The sequence below is a fragment of the Littorina saxatilis genome, linkage group LG17 (genome assembly GCF_037325665.1).
Source record: "Littorina saxatilis isolate snail1 linkage group LG17, US_GU_Lsax_2.0, whole genome shotgun sequence".
Lineage (NCBI taxonomy): Eukaryota > Metazoa > Mollusca > Gastropoda > Littorinimorpha > Littorinidae > Littorina > Littorina saxatilis.
This window is the reverse complement of record NC_090261.1, coordinates 22,862,778-22,888,754: the sequence shown is the minus strand read 5'-3', so window position 1 is coordinate 22,888,754 and position 25,977 is coordinate 22,862,778. Positions and strand designations below refer to the sequence as shown.

Here is a 25,977-nt window from a genome sequence, read left to right as displayed (position 1 = left end):
AATATAATGGATTTATCATTCTTCAAATTAATCAACAGTCAGCTGGTATCTCTTGTAAGAGGGAAATCTTGAATTAATCTAAATGGTTATTCTGATCAAACTGTCCCTATTGACAGAATTGTCGATGCTTGTGAAGAGGACATCATAGGTGTATCATGGGTTAGAAATCGCTTTAAGCGCATGCGTATTGTGCACTTCTGTTTCACATGATTGGGTTTTTCCCTGTCAGTTATATAGCCAAAATGCAGCTGGGTAATATTTTAATAAACCCATCCGTGTTTCACATTTATGGATTGATATGGTGCCAGTGAATATAGCCAAAGTGAATATGAGACGGTAATGAAAGAGAGACTGAGTGCGTGTGTGTGTGATCAATGAAGAGCTGAATAATAAGTGTCTACCTCAATGTAATTGGTATAGTGGCATTGTTCAGTAAACTGGTTAAAAGAGAAATAATAAAAGAACTGAAAACAAGCAATCTTCAATGATTTATTCATGTGCATCTCTCTCTCTCTCTCTCTCTCTCTCTCTCTCTCTCTCTCTCTCTCTCTCTCTCTCTCTCTCTCTCTCTCTCTCAGTCTGTTTGTGTTTTTGTTTGTGAATTATGATGCTGACTAAAGTTTGCAGCTATACATGTTTTCAGATGTTATGCACTGGATCCACATGTAACAAATGTAGTCCTCGCGCCCCCTAATTGGCGTAGAGGCGCGTCCCCCGGGTGGTGGATGAGGGAGCCTTCTTCTGAGAGAAGGTCGCATCACTCTCGATGCCGTGAACCTAATTAGGATCTTTTTCTGGTCTCTTCTCTATTCCCTGCCTCCCCTAAGCCCTTTCACTTACCTTTTCTAACCCATAAAATTCTCCACCTTTTTTTTCCCCCACTGAAATATGGTGAATTCCGAGTTTGTCATGTGTGACCAGGAAACCGGCACGGTTGGCCTAGTGGTAAGGCGTCCGCCCCGTGATCGGGAGGTCGTGGGTTCGAACCCCGGCCGGGTCATACCTAAGACTTTGAAATTGGCAATCTAGTGGCTGCTCCGCCTGGCGTCTGGAATTATGGGGTTAGTGCTAGGACTGGTTGGTCCGGTGTCAGAATAATGTGACTGGGTGAGACATGGAGCCTGTGCTGCGACTTCTGTCTTGTGTGTGGCGCACGTTATATGTCAATGCAGCACCGCCCTGATATGGCCCTTCGTGGTCGGCTGGGCGTTAAGCAAACAAACAAACAAATGTGTGACCAGGGGATGAGTGGCTGACACCTTAATGCTCAGGGCGTATCTTGTGTAGTTTTGCTTCAAGTAGAAAAGAAGAAAGTGTTTTGGCCAGGTTACACACTGGTCACACTTATATATAACACATGTTCACCTGCTTAAAAGAGAAGAGGCACCATGGTGCCACGCCTGTGATAATAGTTTTACTGTGATACATAGTTTTACTGTGATACATTTCCTGACTTTGTTTTTTGAAATTGGTTTAATTAAAATTTGTGTAATGTTAAACTTGTGGGGTCCTGATTTGGCCTATATGGTCCGCTGGACCCAAAAAGCAACAGATATCACTATCAAACAGGGCGGGGATGTAGCTCAGTCGGTAGCGCGCTGGATTTGTATCCAGTTGGCCGCTGTCAGCGTGAGTTCGTCCCCACGTTCGGCGAGAGATTTATTTCTCAGAGTCAACTTTGTGTGCAGACTCTCCTCGGTGTCCGAACACCCCCGTGTGTACACGCAAGCACAAGACCAAGTGCGCACAAAAAAGATCCTGTAATCCATGTCAGAGTTTGGTGGGTTATAGAAACACGAAAATACCCAGCATGCTTCCTCCGAAAACGGCGTATGGCTGCCTAAATGGCGGGGTAAAAAAACGGTCATACACGTAAAATTCCTCTCGTGCATAAAACACGAGTGTACGTAAGAGTTTCAGCCCACGAACGCAGAAGAAGAAGAAGAAGAAGACTATCAAACAAATTTAGTGTTGCTCACGAAACCTTTCAAAGCATACCACACACTTATACACACACACACACGAACAGACACGTCCATACCTTTCCGAAAACAATACATACTTGTGTCAACAATGATTTTGTTGGAGAAAAGCCGATGCGTGCGCAGGTCTACCTTGTGAAAAGCTCCCTTCTTCCAACCTGAATGCCTTTACCACATTGGCCATCTCGGTTGTCGTTTGCTGTCCGGCTCAGCGATAAAGCTTTTTAGCTCAGTTTCTGCATGAAGAGGATTGCGTTTCTAACACGATCTGCCTGTTGTTGGCACTGGAGTTTAATGTCGTGCAACAGAGCCCTTTATAACCTAGGACAAGATTCCAAGAGAAACCGGAACTACTTTTTAGATTAATAGCCAAGTTCTTCTTCAGTTCAATGGCGGCTTTGTTGTAGCAAGATCGACTCGAGCATTGCACGGGTTAAGTCGTTTATAGAATACTAATAACATCAATGTTTACACTTACCAATTTCTAAGGACCCTCCCTCAGTAATCCTCCGCTTTGTCAGACTACGTTTTTCAGATTTTTTCCCCCCATGATCTGCGTAAATTTACATCAAATAATGACTCCCTCCTTGTTAAGAACTCGTTTTGTCAGAATTCTTGAGTAAGAGGTCTTTAAATGGAGTTCCACTGTATTGTATTACTTACTACCCTTCTTATATTCCGCCTTGCGTATCTGGGTGTGGCCCGTATGTAAGTGATAACACTAATTTGATGGTCAACGAGGAGATAACGTCAAAGAGGATGATCGGCCAATTCCAAACTTGATTTAACTAGCGAAACGGTAATTTAGTTTAATCGATGTTAGGTTAGTGATGGTGCTCTCATTAACTTTGTCGTTTCTGCCGGTTTTATTTCCATTATTATCCCACTCCTGGGAAAGTCGGATCGCTTCTTACCACTGCGGAGAATAAAGATAGAAGCAACAAGGTGATCAACCCCTAGAATGTCATCATACCATATCGAAAGGTGCAAAGTCACTCTAGTTCTAGTAAAAGGTCTGTTTCACTTGAAGCAGCCGCTCGCTACCTTGCCCTGAAGCCCCAAAGGGTCGCCCGTTTTGAGAAAGCTGCTGTGCTGAGCAGAAAGCCGGCTGAAGGTCAGCCACTGAGCACACACTGTTTTCCCTTGAAAAGTACTATATCATTATCTGCGAGTACCATAGTGCAAGGTTTCTTTCAGGAAAACATGTTTACTTTTCTATTTGCAAAATGCCATGAATAGATGACATTGCTTGTCGTTCCGTGTCTGTGGCAGGAAACAGGCTTTCAGGTGGCTGCCAGTTTCAATGATGGGATCATCTGTATGCGGATCGGCGTAAATTCGCCCCATTTCCTGTCAGTCTAAAACACATAAAATGGCCCATTATTTTGTAGTGTTGAATTTTTTTTGTAAATTCCCAGCTGCAACTGAACGGGCGTCACCGGTTGCTCCTACATGTCACGTATAAACTTTCTCACTTTACCCCCATTTCATTTTACCGATCGGTTCCAGGGACGGACTGGGGGGGGGGGGGGGGGGGCGGGGGCTTATAGGGGTTGCGCAACCCCACCCCCCCCCCCCTGGCTTAAGCATGTACCTCCCAAACGCATCAGAGTTTTTTTTAGTGTGAGGGAGGGGTTGCATCTGGATCATCATGAAATCCGAGGAGAAATCGCACCACTCACCCCCTCATCTCTTCATTGCTTATACAGCTTGCTGTCGAATTTACCTTTTTTGTTCAAGGAGAGGCTTCCTTTCCCTCCAGAAACATCAAAAAACGTTCAGCTGAACCCCCATCGATGATCTGTAACCTCCTCCCCCCCCCCCCCCCCCCACGCCTCCCCCCCCCCCCCTAGTACTTACCTAGTCCGGCCCTGGGTTCCATCCCTGCCAGATGCCTTTGTGGATTGTCACGCTGCATAAACAAACCTTCATCAGAAGAAGGCAGGGTGTGCATGACAGTTATTTTAATTAGTTTTTTTGTTGTTGTTGCATCAAAAGGTCACCAACTTCGTGAAATATCGAGAAACAATCAGAAAGCTTTCGGAAACCGTTGATGGCAAAGTTGCACGCCTTTCGTCATTCTTTCCTTCTCTCAAACAACGCACTGGCGAAACCTCGGGAAATCAACAGAAAGCCATTACCTGATAATGACAGTTTCCGTTATCTGTGAAACGGCCGGTATACGCAAAGAGCGGTTTGATCGGTTAGGGGCTCCGCTCACATATGTAATTTCAGCAGGACCGACGACGCACTGCAGTTTATCCCAGCCCGCTACACGTTGTATGAAAGGAAAACAGGCCAAGTAGTCGTCATAATCCCTATCGCGGCATAAATAATAGGCCGTGCGTCGTCTGTGCCGCTGAAACTTCGCAGGTATATTCTGCTCATTACGTTGCTTCTTGCCGTGGTACTTGGGCTGCTGCGTAAATTTAAAGCGCGAGTTCACGCACGGTTCGAGTACATGGATGTGTTGGTATGTTGCCTTAATCTTGTTCCAGGGGTTATACCTTTGAGAATTACTTTAAAAGGGGTGCACCAGATTCACATCGAAGCTCAAACTGTCCAGCCTGATCTGAATCCGAAAGCAGCCCAGTGACTAGCTTACGAAGAGAAAAATGTCAGTCAACTAGGAAATACTACTGTCAAAACCCTCAGACGTAGTCAAATCAAGGACTCTACACACATCACACAGTACGCACACGTACACACGCACGCACTCACTCAGTCACTCATGCACGCAAGCTGACACACACACACACATACGCACACACGCACCCACTCACGCACGCACTGACGCACACACACTCGCACACACACACACACACACACACACACACACACACACACACACAGAGTCATTGTAAAACCACGTTAGTATTTCGACACCAAAAAACGCACAAAAATGTCTTCTTTTTATATTTAGTCAAGTTTTGACTAAATATTTTAACATCGAGGGGGAATCGAAACGAGGGTCGTGGTGTATGTGCGTGTGTGCGTGCGTGTGTGTGTGCGTGTGTGTGTGTGTGTGTAGAGCGATTCAGACTAAACTACTGGACCGATCTTTATGAAATTTGACATGAGAGTTCCTGGGTATGAAATCCCCGAACGTTTTTTTCATTTTTTTGATAAATGTCTTTGATGACGTCATATCCGGCTTTTCGTGAAAGTTGAGGCGGCACTGTCACGCCCTCATTTTTCAACCAAATTGGTTGAAATTTTGGTCAAGTAATCTTCGACGAAGCCCGGGGTTCGGTATTGCATTTCAGCTTGGTGGCTTAAAAATTAATTAATGACTTTGGTCATTAAAAATCTGAAAATTGTAAAAAAAAATAAAAATTTATAAAACGATCCAAATTTACGTTTATCTTATTCTCCATCATTTGCTGATTCCAAAAACATATAAATATGTTATATTCGGATTAAAAACAAGCTCTGAAAATTAAATATATAAAAGTTATTATCAAAATTAAATTGTCGAAATCAATTTAAAAACACTTTCATCTTATTCCTTGTTGGTTCCTGATTCCAAAAACATATAGATATGATATGTTTGGATTAAAAACACGCTCAGAAAGTTACAACAAAGAGAGGTACAGAAAAGCGTGCTATCCTTCTTAGCGCAACTACTACCCCGCTCTTCTTGTCAATTTCACTGCCTTTGCCATGAGCGGTGGACTGACGATGCTACGAGTATACGGTCTTGCTGAAAAATGGCAGCTACTTGACTAAATATTGTATTTTCGCCTTACGCGACTTGTTTACATTTAGTCAAGTTTTGACTAAATGTTTTAACATAGAGGGGGAATCGAGACGAGGGTCGTGGTGTATGTGTGTGTGTGTGTGTAGAGCGATTCAGACTAAACTGCTGGACCGATCTTTATGAAATTTGACATGAGAGTTCCTGGGAATGATATCCCCGGACTTTTTTTCTTTTTTTCGATAAATGTCTTTGATGACGTCATATCCGGCTTTTTGTAAAAGTTGAGGCGGCACTGTCACACCCTCATTTTTCAATCAAATTGATTGAAATTTTGGCCAAGCAATCTTCGACGAAGGCCGGACTTCGGTATTGCATTTCAGTTTGATGGCTTAAAAATTAATTAATGACTTTGGTCATTAAAAATCTGAAAATTGTAAAAAAAAAATCTTTTTTGATAAAACGATCCAAATTTACGTTTATCTTATTCTTCATCATTTTCTGATTCCAAAAACATATAAATATGTTATATTCGGATTAAAAACAAGCTCTGAAAATTAAAAATATAAAAATTATTATTAAAATAAAATTTCCGAAATCGATTTAAAAACAATTTCATCTTATTCCTTGTGGGTTCCTGATTCCAAAAACATATAGATGTGATATGTTTGGATTAAAAACACGCTCAGAAAGTTAAAAAGAATAGAGATAAAGAAAAGCGTGCTATCCTTCTCAGCGCAACTACTACCCCGCTCTTCTTGTCAATTTCACTGCCTGTGCATCGAGCGGTGGACTGACGATGCTACGAGTATACGCTCTTGCTGTAAACATGCAGTGAGTTCAGTTTCATTCTGTTAGTTCGACAGCTTGACTAAATGTTGTAATTTCGCCTTACGCGACTTGTTTCAAGATGCTGTGCAGCTCACAACACTGCTGACACAACGATTTGTCTTTTGGCCGCAGATAAGGCCTATGTGAACAGTAACAATATTTTTTTAAAGACATCCCATTGTGATTGATGACTACCCATACCTTCAGTGTTGACAGCCAAACGATATTTTATGCGATATTACAGGTCGCATATCCCGCCAAAATGTAATCAACATTATTTTCCCGTGATCAGAATGATAAAGGCTGTGTGCGGCATGCCAAAATGGAACCAAATACCATGTTCTACCATTTTCTTACGTAATCAAAAACAATTTCTTGACATTGATTGTAAGGCGCTTAGAACTATTTTAGAATGTGCACCATATACTGAATACCCTTATTATTATTATAAACTACCCAAGATAGAAAGAATTCTCTCTCTCTCTCGTCGAGACCAATAGACTTCCATGTAGGCTCTTTTTTTCGTGATTAGTTCACGTGAGGGACCTGATGCGAGGCTGATCGAGTGTTGTTGCACTGTCACCCCTCGACAATGTTTAAAATGAATTAATTAAAAAATGCCGTTTTCGACTCCTTGCAAGAAGCTCAATCAAAATTGGCACTTTTTCAAATGGATAGACGCCTGGGTCATGACTGAAAGCCCTTAGGGTTCAATGCACCTGGAAGTGAGAAGTTCAGTAACTTGAAGTCGGCACCGTGTACATCAATTTTGTGTCAATGCAATGCTCTTAGGTGTATTGGATCTTTTGAACATTTATTGTTTTCAATTTTGTTTTTGTTTAACGCGTTTCGCTTTCTGTGAATATTTTTTAGTCAATTCTAACTTCTAGCACAATTACGTCGTGAAGCTTTTAACAACATTCAGCGAGTCGGAAAGCAAACAGCAATCAGCTAAAATAACAATTTGTAATATTTGCGGATCCATCATTGTGAAACGCAGTTTTATCGATTTTGTGATTTTTCGTGATAGCAAGGACGTTTCCTTTCCGGTCGGAAATGAGTGCAGGCAGATTAAATTTCCGTTCTCGTTTTTCCTTTGTGTTTTTATTCTTTAGTTTTATGTTACTGAGTCAGTTAATGGGCTTCGGTTGAATAACATCAGTAGAACTGAATCACAAACAGAACGAAAGACGGAGATACACACAAGCAGAAATGCATCGTTTTAACCAACTGGCAGATTTGTTTTTTCTTAAATTTTATTTCATTCGTAATACAAACATCACAAATCCATCCACTTTATGTATTTTAGCGGCGAGGCACTTCCAGTTATAAGGACATCTGCGTTTGACAAAATAACTGAGAAGGACAGATAATTTTAAAAGACGTGTGTAAAAAAAAACATGACAACGAAACTGGATCAAATCATCAGGCCAGTTCATTACGGGCCCGGATGTTAATATTACAGGACGGATGATAATGAACAAAGGAAGAAGGCGAGAAGATCATTTAAAGTTCTGCAAAACTGCCAACTCTGTCGTTATTCGAAAATGTTTTAGCTCTAGAACTGAGTGAATTCGAAAGAACTGAACATCTTAACAAATCCCCACGAAAGAAATATAAGTTGAGAGCTCCTTTTCCGAGGATATATATACCAGTATTTCCGGCAACAGTGTGTCCGCCTTTTTACATTTAGTCAAGTTTTGACTAAATGTTTTAACATAGAGGGGGGAATCGAGACGAGGGTCGTGGTGTATGTGCGTGTGTCTGTCTGTCTGTCTGTCTGTGTGTGTGTGTAGAGCGATTCAGACTAAACTACTGGACCGATCTTTATGAAATTTGACATGAGAGTTCCTGGGTATGAAATCCCCGAACGTTTTTTTCATTTTTTTGATAAATGTCTTTGATGACGTCATATCCGGCTTTTCGTGAAAGTTGAGGCGGCACTGTCACGCCCTCATTTTTCAACCAAATTGGTTGAAAATTTGGTCAAGTAATCTTCGACGAAGCTCGGACTTCGGTATTGCATTTCAGCTTGGTGGCTTAAAAATTGATTAATGACTTTGGTCATTAAAAATCTGAAAATTGTAAAAAAAAATAAAAATTTATAAAACGGTCCAAATTTACGTTTATCTTATTCTCCATCATTTGCTGATTCCAAAAACATATAAATATGTTATATTTGGATTAAAAACAAGCTCTGAAAATTAAATATATAAAAATTATTATCAAAATTAAATTTTCCAAATCAATTTAAAAACACTTTCATCTTATTCCTTGTCGGTTCCTGATTCCAAAAACATATATATATGATATGTTTGGATTAAAAACACGCTCAGAAAGTTAAAACGAAGAGAGGTACAGAAAAGCGTGCTATCCTTCTCAGCGCAACTACTACCCCGCTCTTCTTGTCAATTTCACTGCCTTTGCCATGAGCGGTGGACTGACGATGCTACGAGTATACGGTCTTGCTGAAAAATGGCATTGCGTTCAGTTTCATTCTGTGAGTTCGACAGCTACTTGACTAAATGTTGTATTTTCGCCTTACGCGACTTGTTTATTATGTTATGTTTTTTAGGCCACGTCGTTGTGTACGGTACGTGGAAAGTTACGCTCGGTGGATACAAATTCAATGTCCTGTCTCCAGTTTTTTTACTGAGCTTCCACAGATACATATCACTTTTAAATCACACTCTCGGCCGTGGATTGAGGACTTAAGTGCGAGCAAAATAAACCATCCCTGAGAAATCAGAAGATGACTGAAGCATCACTGTCAGGAGTGCCCGAGCCGCCGCGAGGTCTGTTGACGATCATTGTAAGGTCAAGGTCACGGAAGTCCTTGAAGCTGACAGGAGAGTCGGAGAAGGTTCTTGACAAAGTCTCTCCCACCTCCCCCTCTCCGTTCCCCACCTCCCCATCCTCTCCCCCAGAGGGAGGCCACTTCACCAGACGTGGCTCCCTGTTAGGCGAGTTCTTGGTCTTGCTGCAGACGAGGTACGTCGTCTGACGCCCATCAAAGTTCTCCGGCGAGCTGAGGTCGCCTATGGGCGAGGCGCTGGAGAGGAAGGTCGCTCTGTCTTGCTGCAGCTGCTGCTGGAACTGATGCAGGTGGCTGAAGGATCGGCTAGACCTGCATCTGCTGTCGGGTGAACTAGGAGCGGCGGAGGAGGGAGGGATTTGCAGCTTGGTCGCTGGAGAGATGTTCAGCGACATGTTGGAAGCCCGCGAGTTGGTCCGGCTGGACGGACCGGAGAGATTGTGGATGGGAAAAAAGGGGTTTGGGGATAGCGTGCTGCCTGAAGGACAGGACAGGGTGTCCGTAAACATAGAGATGCCGCTATCAGAGACGGATGCGATGCTGGCGGAAAAGTTGCTCGGGGAGGTCGGATAAAGAAAATCTTCGTCTTCTTCGTCGTCAAAGAGCCCACCGTCTTTGCTACCTCCTTGTCCCCAAGATGCGCCCGTCTGTGCGTTGGGCACACCCAGAAAGCCTCTCTGCCGACGATGAGAACTACTGCCGTGTCTTTTTGCCATAGGATGTAAAGTGTTGGGCGTTTTGGACACGGGTATGGGTTTCCCATTGTTGCCAGTCGTCTCCTGCCCAGTGCCTAAAAGAGAATGGACCTTCCTCTTTAGCGTTTCTTCACACTCTTTGTGGCGGGCCTCCTCGAACACCAGCGCGTCGCGGTAACCGTTGAGCAGGCGGAGGACCATGTCGGAATCTTGCAGCTCCCGCTTTGTCCGCTGCGAACTCTTTCTGTGAGCTTTGATGGTCGTGGCCGAGGCGGCCCTGCTGGGAGGATAAGACGACGACATCGGGCGCCCATTCTCGAAAGTCGTGGCGCTACGGTGAACCCCGAGGGGCGAGTAGGCTCGAGACCCGTCCGGAGACTCCAGACCAAGGTTGTGCTGCAGGATGACGTCTGGAAGAGGCGTGGGGAGAGAGTAGTTGGAGTCCTTGAGGAAAACAGTGGGGATGTCGAGAGCCCAGGCCACGCAGAGACTGTGGAAACAGTCAGGCGTGCTGAGGCTGGGGTCGTCCAGCACGAACACACAGAGGTCCGCCTCCCTCAGTTCCTCCCAGGCTGGCTGGTCTCGCGGGTCACTGCGGCACCCAGGGCTCTTGGACTGACTGGCGGCTTCACCGAGGCACGGGCCGCTCCTGACGTAGAACTCGTGCTGAAGCGCGTGCAGCACGTGCCTGCGAAGCTTGCCGTCCTGCGAGTCGTTATGGTTGCACAGACAGCACACGAACACTCTGGGCGTTCTGTCCAAACCGAGGATCGAGCCCGCATTGTGGTCGGGGTAAGGCGAGGGTGACAGATTTTGAAGTTCAGGCTCCAGCTCGTCCGAGGCGTATGTTATGGAGATGACTGGCACGTGCGATTCGTTGGATGAGCTCTTGGCGATCCCGTTATTCGTCACCCTCCCGCTGTTACTGCTGTTAGACTTTGTGGGCGTTCTACCCCCGCTGATGCGATTGTTGCATCTAACGGGTGAATTTCCCCTGACGTGAATCCCCCCTGCTGCACCCGTCCTTCCGCGGATGCCCTGAAGTTTGCTTGACCTGTGACAAAAATAAATAAATACATTTTGAAAGCCTGACATACTGACCGCCATCTTGAGTTTTTTTTAACTGGAATACATTTATGTGCTTTTGGTTAATTTTTCTCAGTTATAAATAAGATATTATTCCCAGTATAAACGTTCGCTTTAAATATTTGTCAGCAGCAATGAAAACTGTCACTTCCAGCTTTAAAATAAACCTCGATATACCCGGGTTAGGTTTCAGAGCTACAGGATTAAACTGACCAGCATTCTTGTGGCTACGTTCGGGAGACAAGATCGAACCGTCAACTGAAGCTGGCCTAATTCGTTGATAAATATCAGGGAAAGCACACAACATACCTGCTGGAGACTGCATTAAGCCGGCTGGGTTTAGCGTTCCGTTCAAGGCTGTGGACGAAAGGCGCGAGGAATTCCCATAGTGTGTCAAGTGGCGTCTCCTGGATCAGCGTGGGATAAATTTCCAACAGGTCCAGTGCCGTCTTAAGAAATAAATAAACAGACAGTACACAATTGTAGTACACTTTTTGACTGCGAATTAAAGTGCCCCACTAAACAAAGAAAGTCGTGAGGGATTCCCAACGTGAGTTGCAATGGAGCATTGTGTAATCTCTATATCAGTACATGTCCTGTGAATAGTGAGCAGCTGTTGCATCAAGTTAGATAACTTCCTACTTTCCGTGAAAACGATCATGTACTCCACCAAAGACCTGTCCAGTCTTGGATTGGATTGGACTGGATAAGATTTACAGTCCAGTGAGGTTACCCTCGTGGAAATTCGGGATGCTTTCTCCCCGGGGAAAGCGAGCTGCCATACATACGGCGCTACCCATATTTTGTTTTTCCTGCATGCGTGTATTCATGTTTCCTGAGACTTAATGCCGTGTGAGATGGAATTTTTTTACTTTATTCCAAGTCCCACGGGTATTTGATGGACATTTTTATCTATGCCTATACAATTTTGCCAGGAAAGACCCTTTTGTCAATCGTGGGATCTTTAACGTGCACACCCCAATGTAGTGTACACGAAGGGACCTCGGTTTTTCGTCTCATCCGAAAGACATGAGATAAAAGCATTTTCCATTTGGAAATATACAACAAATCAACAGCCCGACTGCTTCCCGTGCATTTGTGGTTGGTTGTTGTTTTCTGGACTTCCCTTCAACCGATGGACTGGGTGGCCGAGTGGTAACGACTGGGTGGCCGAGTGGTAACGACTGGGTGGCCGAGTGGTAACGACTGGGTGGCCGGCCGAGTGGTAACGACTGGGTGGCCGGCCGAGTGGTAACGACTGGGTGGCCGAGTGGTAACGACTGGGTGGCCGAGTGGTAACGACTGGGTGGCCGAGTGGTAACGACTGGGTGGCCGAGTGGTAACGACTGGGTGGCCGAGTGGTAACGACTGGGTGGCCGAGTGGTAACGACTGGGTGGCCGAGTGGTAACGACTGGGTGGCCGAGTGGTAACGACTGGGTGGCCGAGTGGTAACGACTGGGTGGCCGAGTGGTAACGACTGGGTGGCCGAGTGGTAACGACTGGGTGGCCGAGTGGTAACGACTGGGTGGCCGAGTGGTAACGACTGGGTGGCCGAGTGGTAACGACTGGGTGGCCGAGTGGTAACGACTGGGTGGCCGAGTGGTAACGACTGGGTGGCCGAGTGGTAACGCACTGGGTGGCCGAGTGGTAACGCACTGGGTGGCCGAGTGGTAACGCACTGGGTGGCCGAGTGGTAACGACTGGGTGGCCGAGTGGTAACGACTGGGTGGCCGAGTGGTAACGACTGGGTGGCCGAGTGGTAACGACTGGGTGGCCGAGTGGTAACGACTGGGTGGCCGAGTGGTAACGACTGGGTGGCCGAGTGGTAACGACTGGGTGGCCGAGTGGTAACGACTGGGTGGCCGAGTGGTAACGACTGGGTGGCCGAGTGGTAACGCACTGGGTGGCCGAGTGGTAACGACTGGGTGGCCGAGTGGTAACGACTGGGTGGCCGAGTGGTAACGACTGGGTGGCCGAGTGGTAACGACTGGGTGGCCGAGTGGTAACGACTGGGTGGCCGAGTGGTAACGACTGGGTGGCCGAGTGGTAACGACTGGGTGGCCGAGTGGTAACGACTGGGTGGCCGAGTGGTAACGACTGGGTGGCCGAGTGGTAACGACTGGGTGGCCGAGTGGTAACGACTGGGTGGCCGAGTGGTAACGACTGGGTGGCCGAGTGGTAACGACTGGGTGGCCGAGTGGTAACGACTGGGTGGCCGAGTGGTAACGACTGGGTGGCCGAGTGGTAACGCACTTGCGCTCGGAAGCGAGAGGTTGCGAGTTCGACCCTGGGTCAGGGCGTTAGCAATGTTCTCCCCCCTTTTCTAACCTAGGTGGTGGGTTCAAGTGCTAGTCTTTCGGATGAGACGAAAAACCGAGGTCCCTTCGTGTACACTACATTGGGGTGTGCACGTTAAAGATCCCACGATTGACAAAAGGGTCTTTCCTGGCAAAATTGTATGGGCATAGATAAAAAATGTCCACCAAAATACCCGTGTGACGTGGAATGATAGGCCGTGAAAAGTAGGATATGCGCCAAAATGGCTGCGATCTGCTGGTCGATGTGAATGCGTGATGTATTGTGTAAAAAATTCCATCTCACACGGCATAAATAGATCCCTGCGCCTTGAGTCCGAGTCTGGAGATACGCGCGCGATATAAGACTTCATATAATGATATGACTATGAAGGACTGATGCAAGTTTGTATCCTTGCTACCTGCGCAGAGCAGAAATTTGTGTCCGATTTGATTAAAAATCCGAAACAGACAGACTTCTTCCAAAATAAAGAATCAAAAGACAAGAAATGCTGGTTACATTTTTAATTAAGGATTTCATTAAGTTATATGAAGTCTTATATAATATCGCGCGCGTATCTCCAGACTCGGACTCAAGGCGCAGGGATCTATTTATGCCGTGTGAGATGGAATTTTTTACACAATACATCACGCATTCACATCGACCAGCAGATCGCAGCCATGTCGGCGCATATCCTACTTTTCACGGCCTATTATTCCAAGTCACACGGGTATTTTGGTGGACATTTTTTTTTTATCTATGCCTGTACAATTTTGCCAGGAAAGACCCTTTTGTCAATCGTGGGATCTTTAACGTGCACACCCCAATGTAGTGTGGCACTCTGGACAGAAAGCAGCTAGGCTGTAGATTGTTGGTGATGTCCAAGTAAGGGCTTATTGCTCTTGTTACCCTGGACAGATCTGTGCTGATTTACACACTAATCAACACGAGAAGGAACGAATCTTTCAGCTGCTTAATTATCAACACAAATATTAAAGGCACACGCGTTCCGGTGAAAACATTTCGGCTCACCATCTCAGATTTGGCCAGGCTTTTACATGGGATAAGACCATCCCTCTACTTGATCACATGCATCAATTGATAGTCTGGGTGCACTCTGTATGCAGTGAGAATTTTGTTAAGAATAAATTTCGTTAAAAAACACACAACAAAACAAACAAAACAATTCATTGAAAAATTCCAACTCAATACGGCCGCAAGCACTCAAGAGTGTTGATTTTTGGGATGTGGCCAAATGGAGGGATGGTCTTTTCTCATGTAAAAACCTAACCAGATCGGAGATGGTGACCCGAACCTTTCTTCACTTGCAGAGTGCCTTTCAGCGGTTACTGCGTACTTTAATGACAGTGTAGTGTGTGGCACTGATGGCAACGACTTCATTAGGACAACCAGTAATTTAGAGAAAAAGACGTAGTGCAGTTGCTGTGAAAATATGCACAATTTCTGTTCTGGCAGAGAGAGACAGACAGACAGACAGACAGAGTGAGAAACAGAGAAAAACACACCGAGAGAGACAGAGAGAGTGATCACAGAGAGGACGAAAAAGCAAAAAAATTAATTACATCTAGGACCGCTTGATGTCGTTTTAACCATTCCACAGCTCCTCTGTAGGTCGGCCAGAAGGTCAAAGGTCGTAACCTCGCAGGTCGCTGCACTTGAGGTAGTCGCCTTCTCTGGCGCGGATGGTGCACGTGCGGATGATACATTGTGACGTCACAGCATGGATCAAGTCTCAATTGCTGTCAATCTGGAACGAGAAAGAACGGGTTGAATGTCATGACTTATGTTGCATTTAATTGACGGTTTAATTTGATCCATCGGCAAAATCGACAGATAAGACGGGAACCCACTTTACCGACCTGATCTAAACTCATCCGGTTGAGAGGGAATGTCACCTCGTCACTGGCTCGGTATTTGAGCAGCCTTGTACCACGCCGGATGATATAGTTTCAGCGTATTTTGTTAGCATAAAACAAAAGCTACGGTCCTCATAACATGAAGGAGGATAGTAGGTCTAGAGCTGAACACCTCCCCAAAATGCAAGATGTAAGCTTCACTAAAGTGGGTGTCTAACATGTGCCTCATATAATCCTCTTTTTGCTGCACTAAAGTGGTCAAACAGATTACGCACATTTCATTTTAACAAACAGTAAACATGTGTGTAAAGGAATGATTTCCGACAAATTTAACTATTTTACAGAGCACATGTCACTCAAACACAGTGCATATTGTAGCTTCAGTGTATCTCGTTGTTCCCTTGCTCTACGGAAGAATTCAGAAAAAGAAAAAAAATCAGCAATTACAACGCTTACCCTTGATTAACTCTTCAGCATACTGTGAAATATATCAAATACTAGGCAGCATCCTTAACTGTAGTACAAAGTGATCAATAAGAAAAAGTGGTCACTGTACAAAGACATCTACTCTATATCCAACGACCCATTGTTTAATCAATCACAAGTGACTATTATGATAATTAATCACTCACAATGACGAGTTCTGTAGTGAAAAGCACTCGATATACAGTCCAGTATGTAGTAGGGGAAAGGCTCCTAATATGGACCGGCTCCTAATATGGACCACCTCCTGTTCTGACAAACTAACGGCGCTAGAGCGCTCAAAATAATTTCATTCGCTTTATTCACCCTCTCTGGATAAGTTGCACATGTCAAAACAAATGCAGAAACACAAACCTCAAAACCGTTAGGCTTTTCGCTTTTTACATTTAGTCAAGTTTTGACTAAATGTTTTAACATAGAGGGGGGAATCGAGACGAGGGTCGTGGTGTATGTGTGTGTGTGTGTGTGTGTCTGTGTGTCTGTGTGTGTCTGTGTGTGTGTGTGTAGAGCGATTCAGACCAAACTACTGGACCGATCTTTATGAAATTTGACATGAGAGTTCCTGGGAATGATATCCCCGGACGTTTTTTTCCTTTTTTCGATAAATGTCTTTGATGACGTCATATCCGGCTTTTTGTAAAAGTTGAGGCGGCACTGTCACACCCTCATTTTTCAATCAAATTGATTGAAATTTTGGCAAAGCAATCTTCGGTGGCTTAAAAACTAATGAGTGAGTTTGGTCATTAAACATCGGAAACTTGTAATTAAAATTATGTTTTTATTAAACGATCCAAAAACAAAATCCTCTTATTCTTCGTCATTTGCTGATTCCAAAAACATATAAATATGTTATATTTGGATTAAAAACAAGCTCTGAAAATTAAAAATATAAAAATTATGATCAAAATTAAATTTCCGAAATCGATTTAAAAACAATTCCGTCTTATTCCTTGTCAGTTCCTGATTCCAAAAACATATAGATATGATATGTTTGGATTAAAAACACGCTCAGAAAGTTAAAACGAAGAGAGGTACAGAAAAGCGTGCTATGCAGCACAGCGAAACCACTACAGCGCTGAACAGGCTCGTCAGTTTCACTCCGTTTTGCACAAGCGGCAGACTACGGTCATTGTGAAAAAATGCAGTGCGTTCAGTTTCATTCTGTGAGTTCGACTGAGCTTGACTAAATGTTGTATTTTCGCCTTACGCGACTTGTTTTCACTTTTGGCAGCGTTCACTCTAAATTCGCCGCCTAAAACGGACTCGTTTCTGTCCACAGCCAAAGCTTTCATAACACAAAAATGGCTATATATGACAGCTAAGACAGTATTTGTTACATTTTAACAGTGTGTACCCCGAGTTTCTACTGCAAACAAAAAATAATAGCAAAATCTTAAAGTATGTGTGAGTCTCCTAATATGGACCACCTTCAACAAATCGAAGAAAATAAAAACTAAAGGCAATTTTAATTAATTCATTAAGAAGCTTGCTGAAAATAACATATAACTAGCCATCGAGATTTCAAAAAATAACAACAAATAGTCTTCTTTTTGTGGAAGTTGATAATTTCACTTATTTTCACTCTGTTTTTGATAAGCTTCTTCAGTTTCCTGGTGTGCTTCAAATAATGCTCACTTCAACCCGAAACAGCTAAATCTAAAGCATACTTGAATTAGTCTGACTTGCACACTAAGTTGTATCATGTTATTTTGAAGTATAGGGGGCTTTTTACAGTGATTCGTGAAGGCCGCTTCACTGGTCCATATTGGGCGCCCAGGCTCCTAATATGGACCATTTGTGATTTTTTCTGTATTTAATTTTTGCTGAAGGTCTATCAAAGCTATTTCACTCTAATTAGGCCTAACGAGAAGGACTACCAACCACAAAATGAAACTTCTTCGCAAGAAAACAAGCTAGTTATCACTAACAAAAAGTGGTCCATATTAGGGCCCCTTCCCCTACTTGCAACTGAAGTGGCTGTTATGAAAGATTCACGTTTGGTGCTGGCTGAAATAGTAACAGCTATTGTGCTTTTAGTGTAGCTATATACGGCCCAATATTTTGTCGAGAAAAGTATAATGCCGACGAGTCGAAGACCTGTTATGAAACTGAGATTAACGTTTGGTGCTGGCTGAAATAGTAACAGCTATTGTGTTTTTAGCGTAGCTATAGGGCCCGATACTTTGACGATAAAAATATAATGCCGACGAGTCGAAGACCTGTTACAGAAAGAATGGTGCCGCCATGAGTCGTCCGATACTTTTAAATCACAGACTGATGACGAATATTGTTGAGACCATAAGCTTATTTCTAGCGAAAAATTAATACACAGATGACAATCCTCTTGCAAAAATAGCCACCAGTGAAAACGAAGCAATTATTTCTCTCTGTGCATGCCCGCAGAAACAAACACACACGTCATTCCTTGCCATGGAAATCCAATATTCGCGATAGTGCTGTATATTCCTGTCGTCAGCTATATATTTCAGGAGTCCTCCGGTCTCAGGTTATTATTATTCTCTCCGCGATGACATTGCACGTCATATTTTCAATTGCCTTACTGTCGCTATATATAGACTGTGCATGTTTGTTGTGCACGTGTATTTGTGTTGCTGCGTTTCACGTGCTCACGTACTACGGGTGTTATTTTCATCATCATGTGCACTGATGTAAAATCAAGACCCAGCCATTGCATATAGTTGATGCGGCGCACATGGGTGTTTTACCACAATAAAACGACGAATCCCTTTCTAACCCAAACAACTAAAAAAATCAACAACACAAATTATTAATTTTTTTTTATATGATAGACTCAGTGTATCTGTGCATGTGACCTTTCAGCGTTCGGATCATTTACTTTCACTGGAATAATAATAATAATAATAATAATAATACAAATCGTGTCCTTGTTTCAAGAATTAGTGCGCTTTGTCTGTGATGAGGCGTAACACCACAGTACAACTGACTTTTCGTTCAGGTCAGACGACGCTTTCTTCATCACAATGCATGATAATCACTGCTATACCTGAAAGCGAAATATAAATAATGGATGATAAACCCCAAGAGGCCTCTCTCCTTTTACAATTCTTTAGCGATATTAGGATCACTCATTTGTACATCTCGACATGGATAATTACTCACATTGATCATTCATGTACATCGTACTTCACATTACGTTTTCTAGATGATTGAGTTCTGGGCCGAACAGAGCTGTTGGACTCTCTATAATGAGCCGACTGTAAATCAGAACAGACAATTAGCCTTTCAATGATCTGTTTTTCTGTTGTCGCAAAGCCACTGTGATAAAGAGAGAAGCTTGGAATGGAAAGCTTTGCACATAACGCTTACTGAGCCAGGTGATAATATAGCGGAGGCTGATTTTTTTTTCCTGCCAAGTTGTTTCACGTTGTACTGTAAATGTTAGGAGGAAGCTTGACAAATAAATGCTAAAAATGTCCCAGTGTTGTAATAACTTGAGTTTACAATAGAAAAAATAAGGGATAACAAATTAAAAGGAAAAATAAAAAAATAACAGCAAAATAGTGCTGAATAATAACGGAATTGGATTTGCATTGTTCACGATATCATCGTGCTGACACGAACATGGAGGGAACTGGGGGTACAAAACAACAACAGGAAACACTAAATAGGCAAAGGGCTCCATAATATCGGAACACCAGGAACATCTCGATCAATAGCTCTGCAGAATTCAGCGTTCGAGAAACCATTAGTTTGCTGGTTACGCATCGTTAGAAGCGGCTTCCTTAAAAGACCTATGGCTTTTTAACTGATCACTTGGGGCCTGCTGAGCTCCTAGACTTTCATTTTCTTTTCTTTTTGTTCCAATTTTTTTTTAACATGGATCAAACGAAAGGGAATGATAATGATGTCTGCTGCAGGTGATGGAAACGTAAGGCCTGGCGCTCACCTATGTAACTTCAGCGGGACAGACCACGCCGGAGCTTGTATCCAATCGCCGGTCGATCATTATTTACTCAAGGGTAAGCATGCAGCAGTAAATAATAAGCATGCAGGAGTAAATAATTATCGACCGGTGGTTGGATACAAGCTCCTGTGGGACAGACGACGCACTGCAGATTATCTCGGCTCGCTACACGTTGTGTAAAAGGAAAACAGGCCAAGAACTCGTCAAAATCCCTATCGCAGCATCAATAATATGCAGCGCGGCGTCGTCTGTGCCGCTAAAACTGCGCAGGTATAGTCTGCCCTTAAGCAGTACAAAAGAAACCACACACAAACAAAAAAAAGACAAAAAACGGTAACGCCGTAAAAAGGCTATTATTAGGTTTCTTTGGAAGAAGCCATCTCCTACTTCTTGAGGGAAACTATCCGACTCCTTACCGTGAACAAGTTTGGCTCAACGTCTCAGATCTGGCAAGGCTTTTTCATGGGATAAGATCATCCCTCCACCTAGTCACATTCCAAATATAATATTAAGAATAATAAGAATAATAATAATAATAAGGGTATTTATAGGCGCAAATCCTAAAATAGTTCTAAGCGCCTTACGAAAAAAAAGAAGGAGCCGTGGAAGACCAACCTGAAAACAGTGTCAGCTTTAGTGAGCAGAAGACAATCATCAAGGCATTGATGAGGCCAAGGACAAACAGAGATGACTACCACACAATGTCCAGAGAGCAGCAAGTCAACCTCATCAGGCTGCGTACTGGCCACAACAGGCTCAATGCTCACATGAACCGAAAGTTCAAGCTGGCGCCATCACCAACCTGTGCCTGCGGTCAAGAAGACCAAACAGCGGAACACATCTTACAGCGATGTCCCTTACTAGATGAGGAACGAAAAGAAGTGTGGCCGTCACCAATTCCCTTGCAGACCAAACTATACGGCAGTCGACAGGAGTTGGAGAAAACGACAACATTTATCACCAGTGCTGGATTGATCGTGTAACCTCTGCGAACGCCAAGAAGAAGAAGAAGACAATCTTAAATATAATAATCTTAATTACCGCAACAATACACATTTACAAACAAATGAACTTTAAATAAATGGAAACAGAATCATGCACGTACACAGTACACAATTCAAATGACTCTAACGGCGTTATCAACAACAATCTCAGATGTTCACGACACATATGAACAGCGGTCTGGATGCTCTCTGTGCATATTGGGATCTTTTGAGTCATTCATTTTACACACTCACAGCTAGGTTAGTTACTGCTAACTAACTAACCACACCACGATCCACTCTCGCAGTCATACAAATAGATAGAATAGATAGAATCAACAAAAGTATAAGTTTCAGACGCCTGTTTATATACTATCTCGCCACCTCCCTCGAGACTTCACTTCAAAATGTTTTACGTTCAAAACGTAAAACAAAGGTCACTGACAAAAATGCCAGTTAAAGTTTAGAAAATGAAAATGATAATAACACGCTGATCCCGTGTATAGATAGGAAAGTTACTGATCTGCCTAAAGCGCTGGTTAATACAGGTGTCACCCACCCCACGTTGTCACCACTCAAATATAATCACAAATATAAAAGATGACTCGGTGGTAAGAAAGGCGCAGTGAAACTGACGAGCCTGTTTAGCGCGGTAGCGTGTAGTGGTTTCGCTGTGCTGCATAGCACGCTTTACTGCACTTCTCTTCGTTTAAACTCTCTGAACGTGTTTTTAATCCAAACATATCATATCTATATGTTTTTTGGAATCAGGAACCGACAAGGAATAAGATGAAATTGTCTTTAAATCGATTTGGGAAATTTAATTGTAATTATAATTTTTATATTTTTAATTTTCAGAGCTTGTTTTTAATCCAAATATAACATATTTATATGTTTTTGGAATCAGAAAATGATGAAGAATAAGATGAACGTAGTTTTGGATCGTTTTATAAAAAAATAATTTTAATTACAATTTTCAGATTTTTAATGACCAAAGTCATTAATTAATTTTTAAGCCTCCAAGCTGAAATGCAATACCAAAGTCCGGCCTTCGTCAAAGATTGCTTTGCCAAAATTTCAATCAATTTGATTGAAAAAAGAGGGTGTGACAGTGCCGCCTCAACTTTTACAAAAAGCCGGATATGACGTCATCAAAGACATTTATCCAAAAAATGAAAAAGCTTTACTGGGGATATCATTCCCAGGAACTCTCATGTCAAATTTCATAAAGATCGGTCCAGTAGTTTACTCGGAATCGCTCTACACACACACGCACAGACAGACAGACAGAGACAGACACACACACACACACACACACACACACACACACACACACACACACGTATACACCACGACCCTCGTCTCGATTCCCCCTCTATGTTAAAACATTTAGTCAAAACTTGACTAAATGTAAAAACGAACCCAAAAGTTCGGAAAGCAATAAACTAAACAAAAATAAATAAATTCTCGCTTACCACATGGCATCCCATGACATAAATCCTTCAAACAGGCACTAAGTATCCTGTAGACAACACACTGTGATGCCAGCAACCAGACAATGGAACTATATTCAGTGTCCCGCCGTGGCCCACATAAACTTCCATACAATGTCGACGAGTCCTTGTCGCACGTGCGGCGTGCTAAGTGCTTGCTGTAAAACTGAGGAGGAACCCGGTGAATAGAGCGGCGGGAACCCAAACGTAAACAAAACAGTACACTATGTAACCATGGAAACTGGTCAATACGTTCCAGCAGTCTTGGTTACCGGCGTGGACGAGGGAAGAAGTTGTGGCCACAGTACTTGCACCAGTGACAGTAAGTAAGCAGCTGCTCTGCTCAGCAGGAAACACTGTTGTCACCGAGAACGTCATTGGTTAAAAGGCACATGCCTTGTCGTGTAAAGAACACTTTTGTCAGTACAGATCTGTTAGGTTTTTACTTGATACAAGACTGAGGATAGTTTGACGTTATTGGTTAAAGATACATGCCTTCTCGTGTAGAGAACACTTTTGCCACACAGATCTGTTCGGGTTTTTACATGATAAGCCTACAAAATATATTTCAACTTAGACACGTCATTGGTTAAAGGCACATGCCTTCTCGTGTAGAGAATACTTTTGTCACTACAGATCTGTTCGGGTTTTTACATGATACAAAAATATATTTCAACTTAGACACGTGGTTAAAGGCACATGCCTTGTCGGGTAAAGAACACTTTTGCCACACACATCTGTTCGGGATTTCACTTGATATACAAGAAGATATTTCAACTTAGGCACGTCATTGGTTAAAGTACATGTCTTCTCGTGTGAAGAATACTCAGTTTTGCCACACAGATCTGTTCGGGTTTTCACTTGATACAAGAAGATATTTCAACTTAGACACGTCATTGGTTAAAGGTACATGCCTTCTCGTGTAGAGAACACTTTTGTCACTACAGATCTGTTCGGGTTTTGACATGATACAAACATATTTCAACTAAGACATGTGTAACCGTGTGCCGAAAGACAACAATCACCTTTGGAGGCGAAGTCCAATCAAACAGGATTGAGAATTGTAGGGCTTATTTCTAAGCCCTATAAAACTGTTTTGGTTACACAAAGGAAACCAAGAACATACAGACAGAAGCCGCGAGACCCCATCACAAACAGAACTCTGTGACAATCCACAGGTGTCTAGCCGGCGAGCTATAAATAGCTCGCACTCAAAGGCCAACAACTCTGCAGAGCCTGCTGTGAAGGGCGACGGTAGTCTCCCTGTCACACACGTACCAAAGATCACTGACAGCCTGACTGCCTCTTGTGCACAGTGGAGATTTTTGCTGAATTAATTGCACGAGCTGACACTGGTGTCATCTGCGTAACTAATTCGTAAAAATCCATTCTGCTTAGAAATCAGCCAGACTGTTAATTTATGGTATACATTCAAGTGAAATGATGACCTTGCTCTGTGTGAAATTATGGACATATCTGTGCTTGTGAACAGTACCTTAATTGTGTGTGTATGGAGCAAAGGGAAAAGGGCCTTGTTCATTATAATTGTTGTGTATACTGGGAGTTCGTTCCTGTAAGAGACTCTGGATTTTTGTAACATTTATGTTTTGTTTTTGGTTTTTGTTGTAAAGTGTTTATGATTGTGTTCTATTCCGTCAATGGCGTCATTCTGGTAATGATGTTGTTATTGCTTTTGTAAAGCGCTTTGTGTGTTCGAAAGCGCTATGGAAATCACCATTATTATTATTATTATTATTATTATTATTCAAAGCAGCGTCTCTGCTGTTACTCAGAAAGAATAGCAATCACCAACAACAATTAAAGATCCACTATTTACCCCCCCCCCCCCCAATAAAAAATGTACCCGTGCAACCAACCAACCAACCTGCCAACCAACCAACCCACCCAACCTACCCAGCTAGCGAGAGAGCTGAGGGACATCAACCCGACAGACTGGAGGCTAAAGTCTTCTTTTGATCAATTTGCTTGATGTACAATCAAGGCTACTTCGACAAAAAGAGAAACTTGAGAGAGAAGAGCACAGGGCCGGACCCAGGGGGTGGTTCCAGGGGTTCCGGAACCCCACCCCTGGAAAAAGCATGTACCTTGCTTTGAGTGGGTTTTTTTTTGTTTTTGTTTTTTTAAATAAATTTTGTGTGTGTTTCTAACAAATTTTAGTCAATGTAAAATCCGATGAGAAAAAGGTCCCCCCCCCCCCCCCCCCCACCAACTCACACTGACAGGCCTTAACCCTCAAAACAAGGCCCAGAATGCACCAGATTGCACAGATTTTAACCGTTTTTCAAAAATTTTCCGGGGGAGCATGCCCCCGGACCCCTCTAGTTCGCGCGCCTACAAAGCAGGCGCGCGCTTGTGGCTTCGCCACTTCGCTGATTTGCCCCCCCCCCCCCCCCCAAAAAAAAGGAGGAACTCCCCCCTTACAACTCATTTGGTCCGGCCCTGGAGCAGGACTATAGGCACTAACCGCCAAGCCACGACCTCCCTCACGGCCTCAGTCTTCGTGGTGTTCAGTTACGCCTTCGCGGGACTCGCATCAAATCACGAGTGTGGAGCCTGATTCTCAGCCTAATTCACGATTCCTACGCATGTGGTCACCTAGCTCGAGCAGTCCGCCGTGCCTCGGTTTCGCCTATATCATAATACAGAATAGACCTTTGACAATGATGGAGGAGGAGGGTGGCCTTTGTAGCTGTGCGAGAGTATGCGAACGACTGTGTATGACAGTGTAAATAGCCTATCCTCTTTTTCTCACCCCCACCCCAGAGGGGGTTACAGAGACACATCTCTGGCCTCCTCACCTGACCCCCTTCCCATGCCTCTGTAGACAGAGGGTGCCATAAAGGCGTTGATGAATAAACCGACATAAAGTCGCAGCCCTGTACATATGTTTTTAACCGGCCAGTATAGGTCCTAGGGAGGACCGGGTTTGCTTTTCGCCAGTTGACTAGCCGCCGAATCCACAAGTACGTAGAGGGTGCCTCGGCTTCTCCACCACGACCCTCCTTGGTCTGACACTCACTCCTTTGCCATGATCAGTCGGATGCCACTTTCACAATTTTATTCTAAAGTACCAACAAATCAAATCAATTCCCTTCCGGAATAGCAACGTTCCACGTTTCTTGAATACAAAAGCATTTCTGCCTCGGAATGAAAGAATAAATCTCTACAATCGTGTATCCCCTGCAAGGAATTGATTTTAAATCCTGTTCTTCCAGCATTTCCATTGCGGAAAGTAAAAGTTTTTTTTTTGTTTTTTGTTTTTTTGTTTGTTGTTGCTCATCTTCACCCAGGCACACATCGTAGAGCTTCGGCTCTGATATCTTTGACCCAAATTGCTCTAAGCAGAGAGGTCGTTAAACTGTATTTTCGTCGGCTGCTCAGTCGACTCTAACTTCGAAATGGTTTGACCATGATCATAATAATTCAGAATAGTAACCGAGATCCAGCCTTACCGTCTGTTTCTGAAGCCATCCCAACGGGAGATAACCACGGGGTCTGATTCGTCGAAATCACATCACATTTTAATTTCAACCAATCGGCCAACACCGCTGCCGACTCCGGCACCCGGCTGGTAACTACTATCTCGTGCACCTCGCCCCTGGCCTCCTAGATCCTACGTGTGTACGTGGCGTTCATATCTATACTTGGCTATTGTGCAACAGTACTGAAGACAACCAGTACGTGAATCCGAGGACTATTAACTGTGTGTAGAATAAATAGGTATGACGGAAAAGAGTCAGCAAAGAATTACCCCCCCCCCTCCCCCTCTCCT

At 43.6% G+C, this 25,977-nt stretch overlaps 1 protein-coding gene across 1 annotated transcript; it reads right to left on the bottom strand.

The window, feature by feature from the left end:
- Positions 1 to 8,910: 8,910 nt before the first annotated feature.
- LOC138953234 (uncharacterized) lies at positions 8,911 to 15,156 on the bottom strand. Its single transcript, XM_070325033.1, has 3 exons — positions 14,986 to 15,156; positions 11,403 to 11,555; positions 8,911 to 11,127 (listed from the first exon to the last, which is right to left on the bottom strand). Exons 1-3 carry the CDS (start codon positions 15,127 to 15,129, stop codon positions 9,256 to 9,258), a joined length of 2,169 nt encoding a protein of 722 aa, XP_070181134.1. The 5' UTR covers positions 15,130 to 15,156; the 3' UTR covers positions 8,911 to 9,255.
- Positions 15,157 to 25,977: the final 10,821 nt, after the last annotated feature.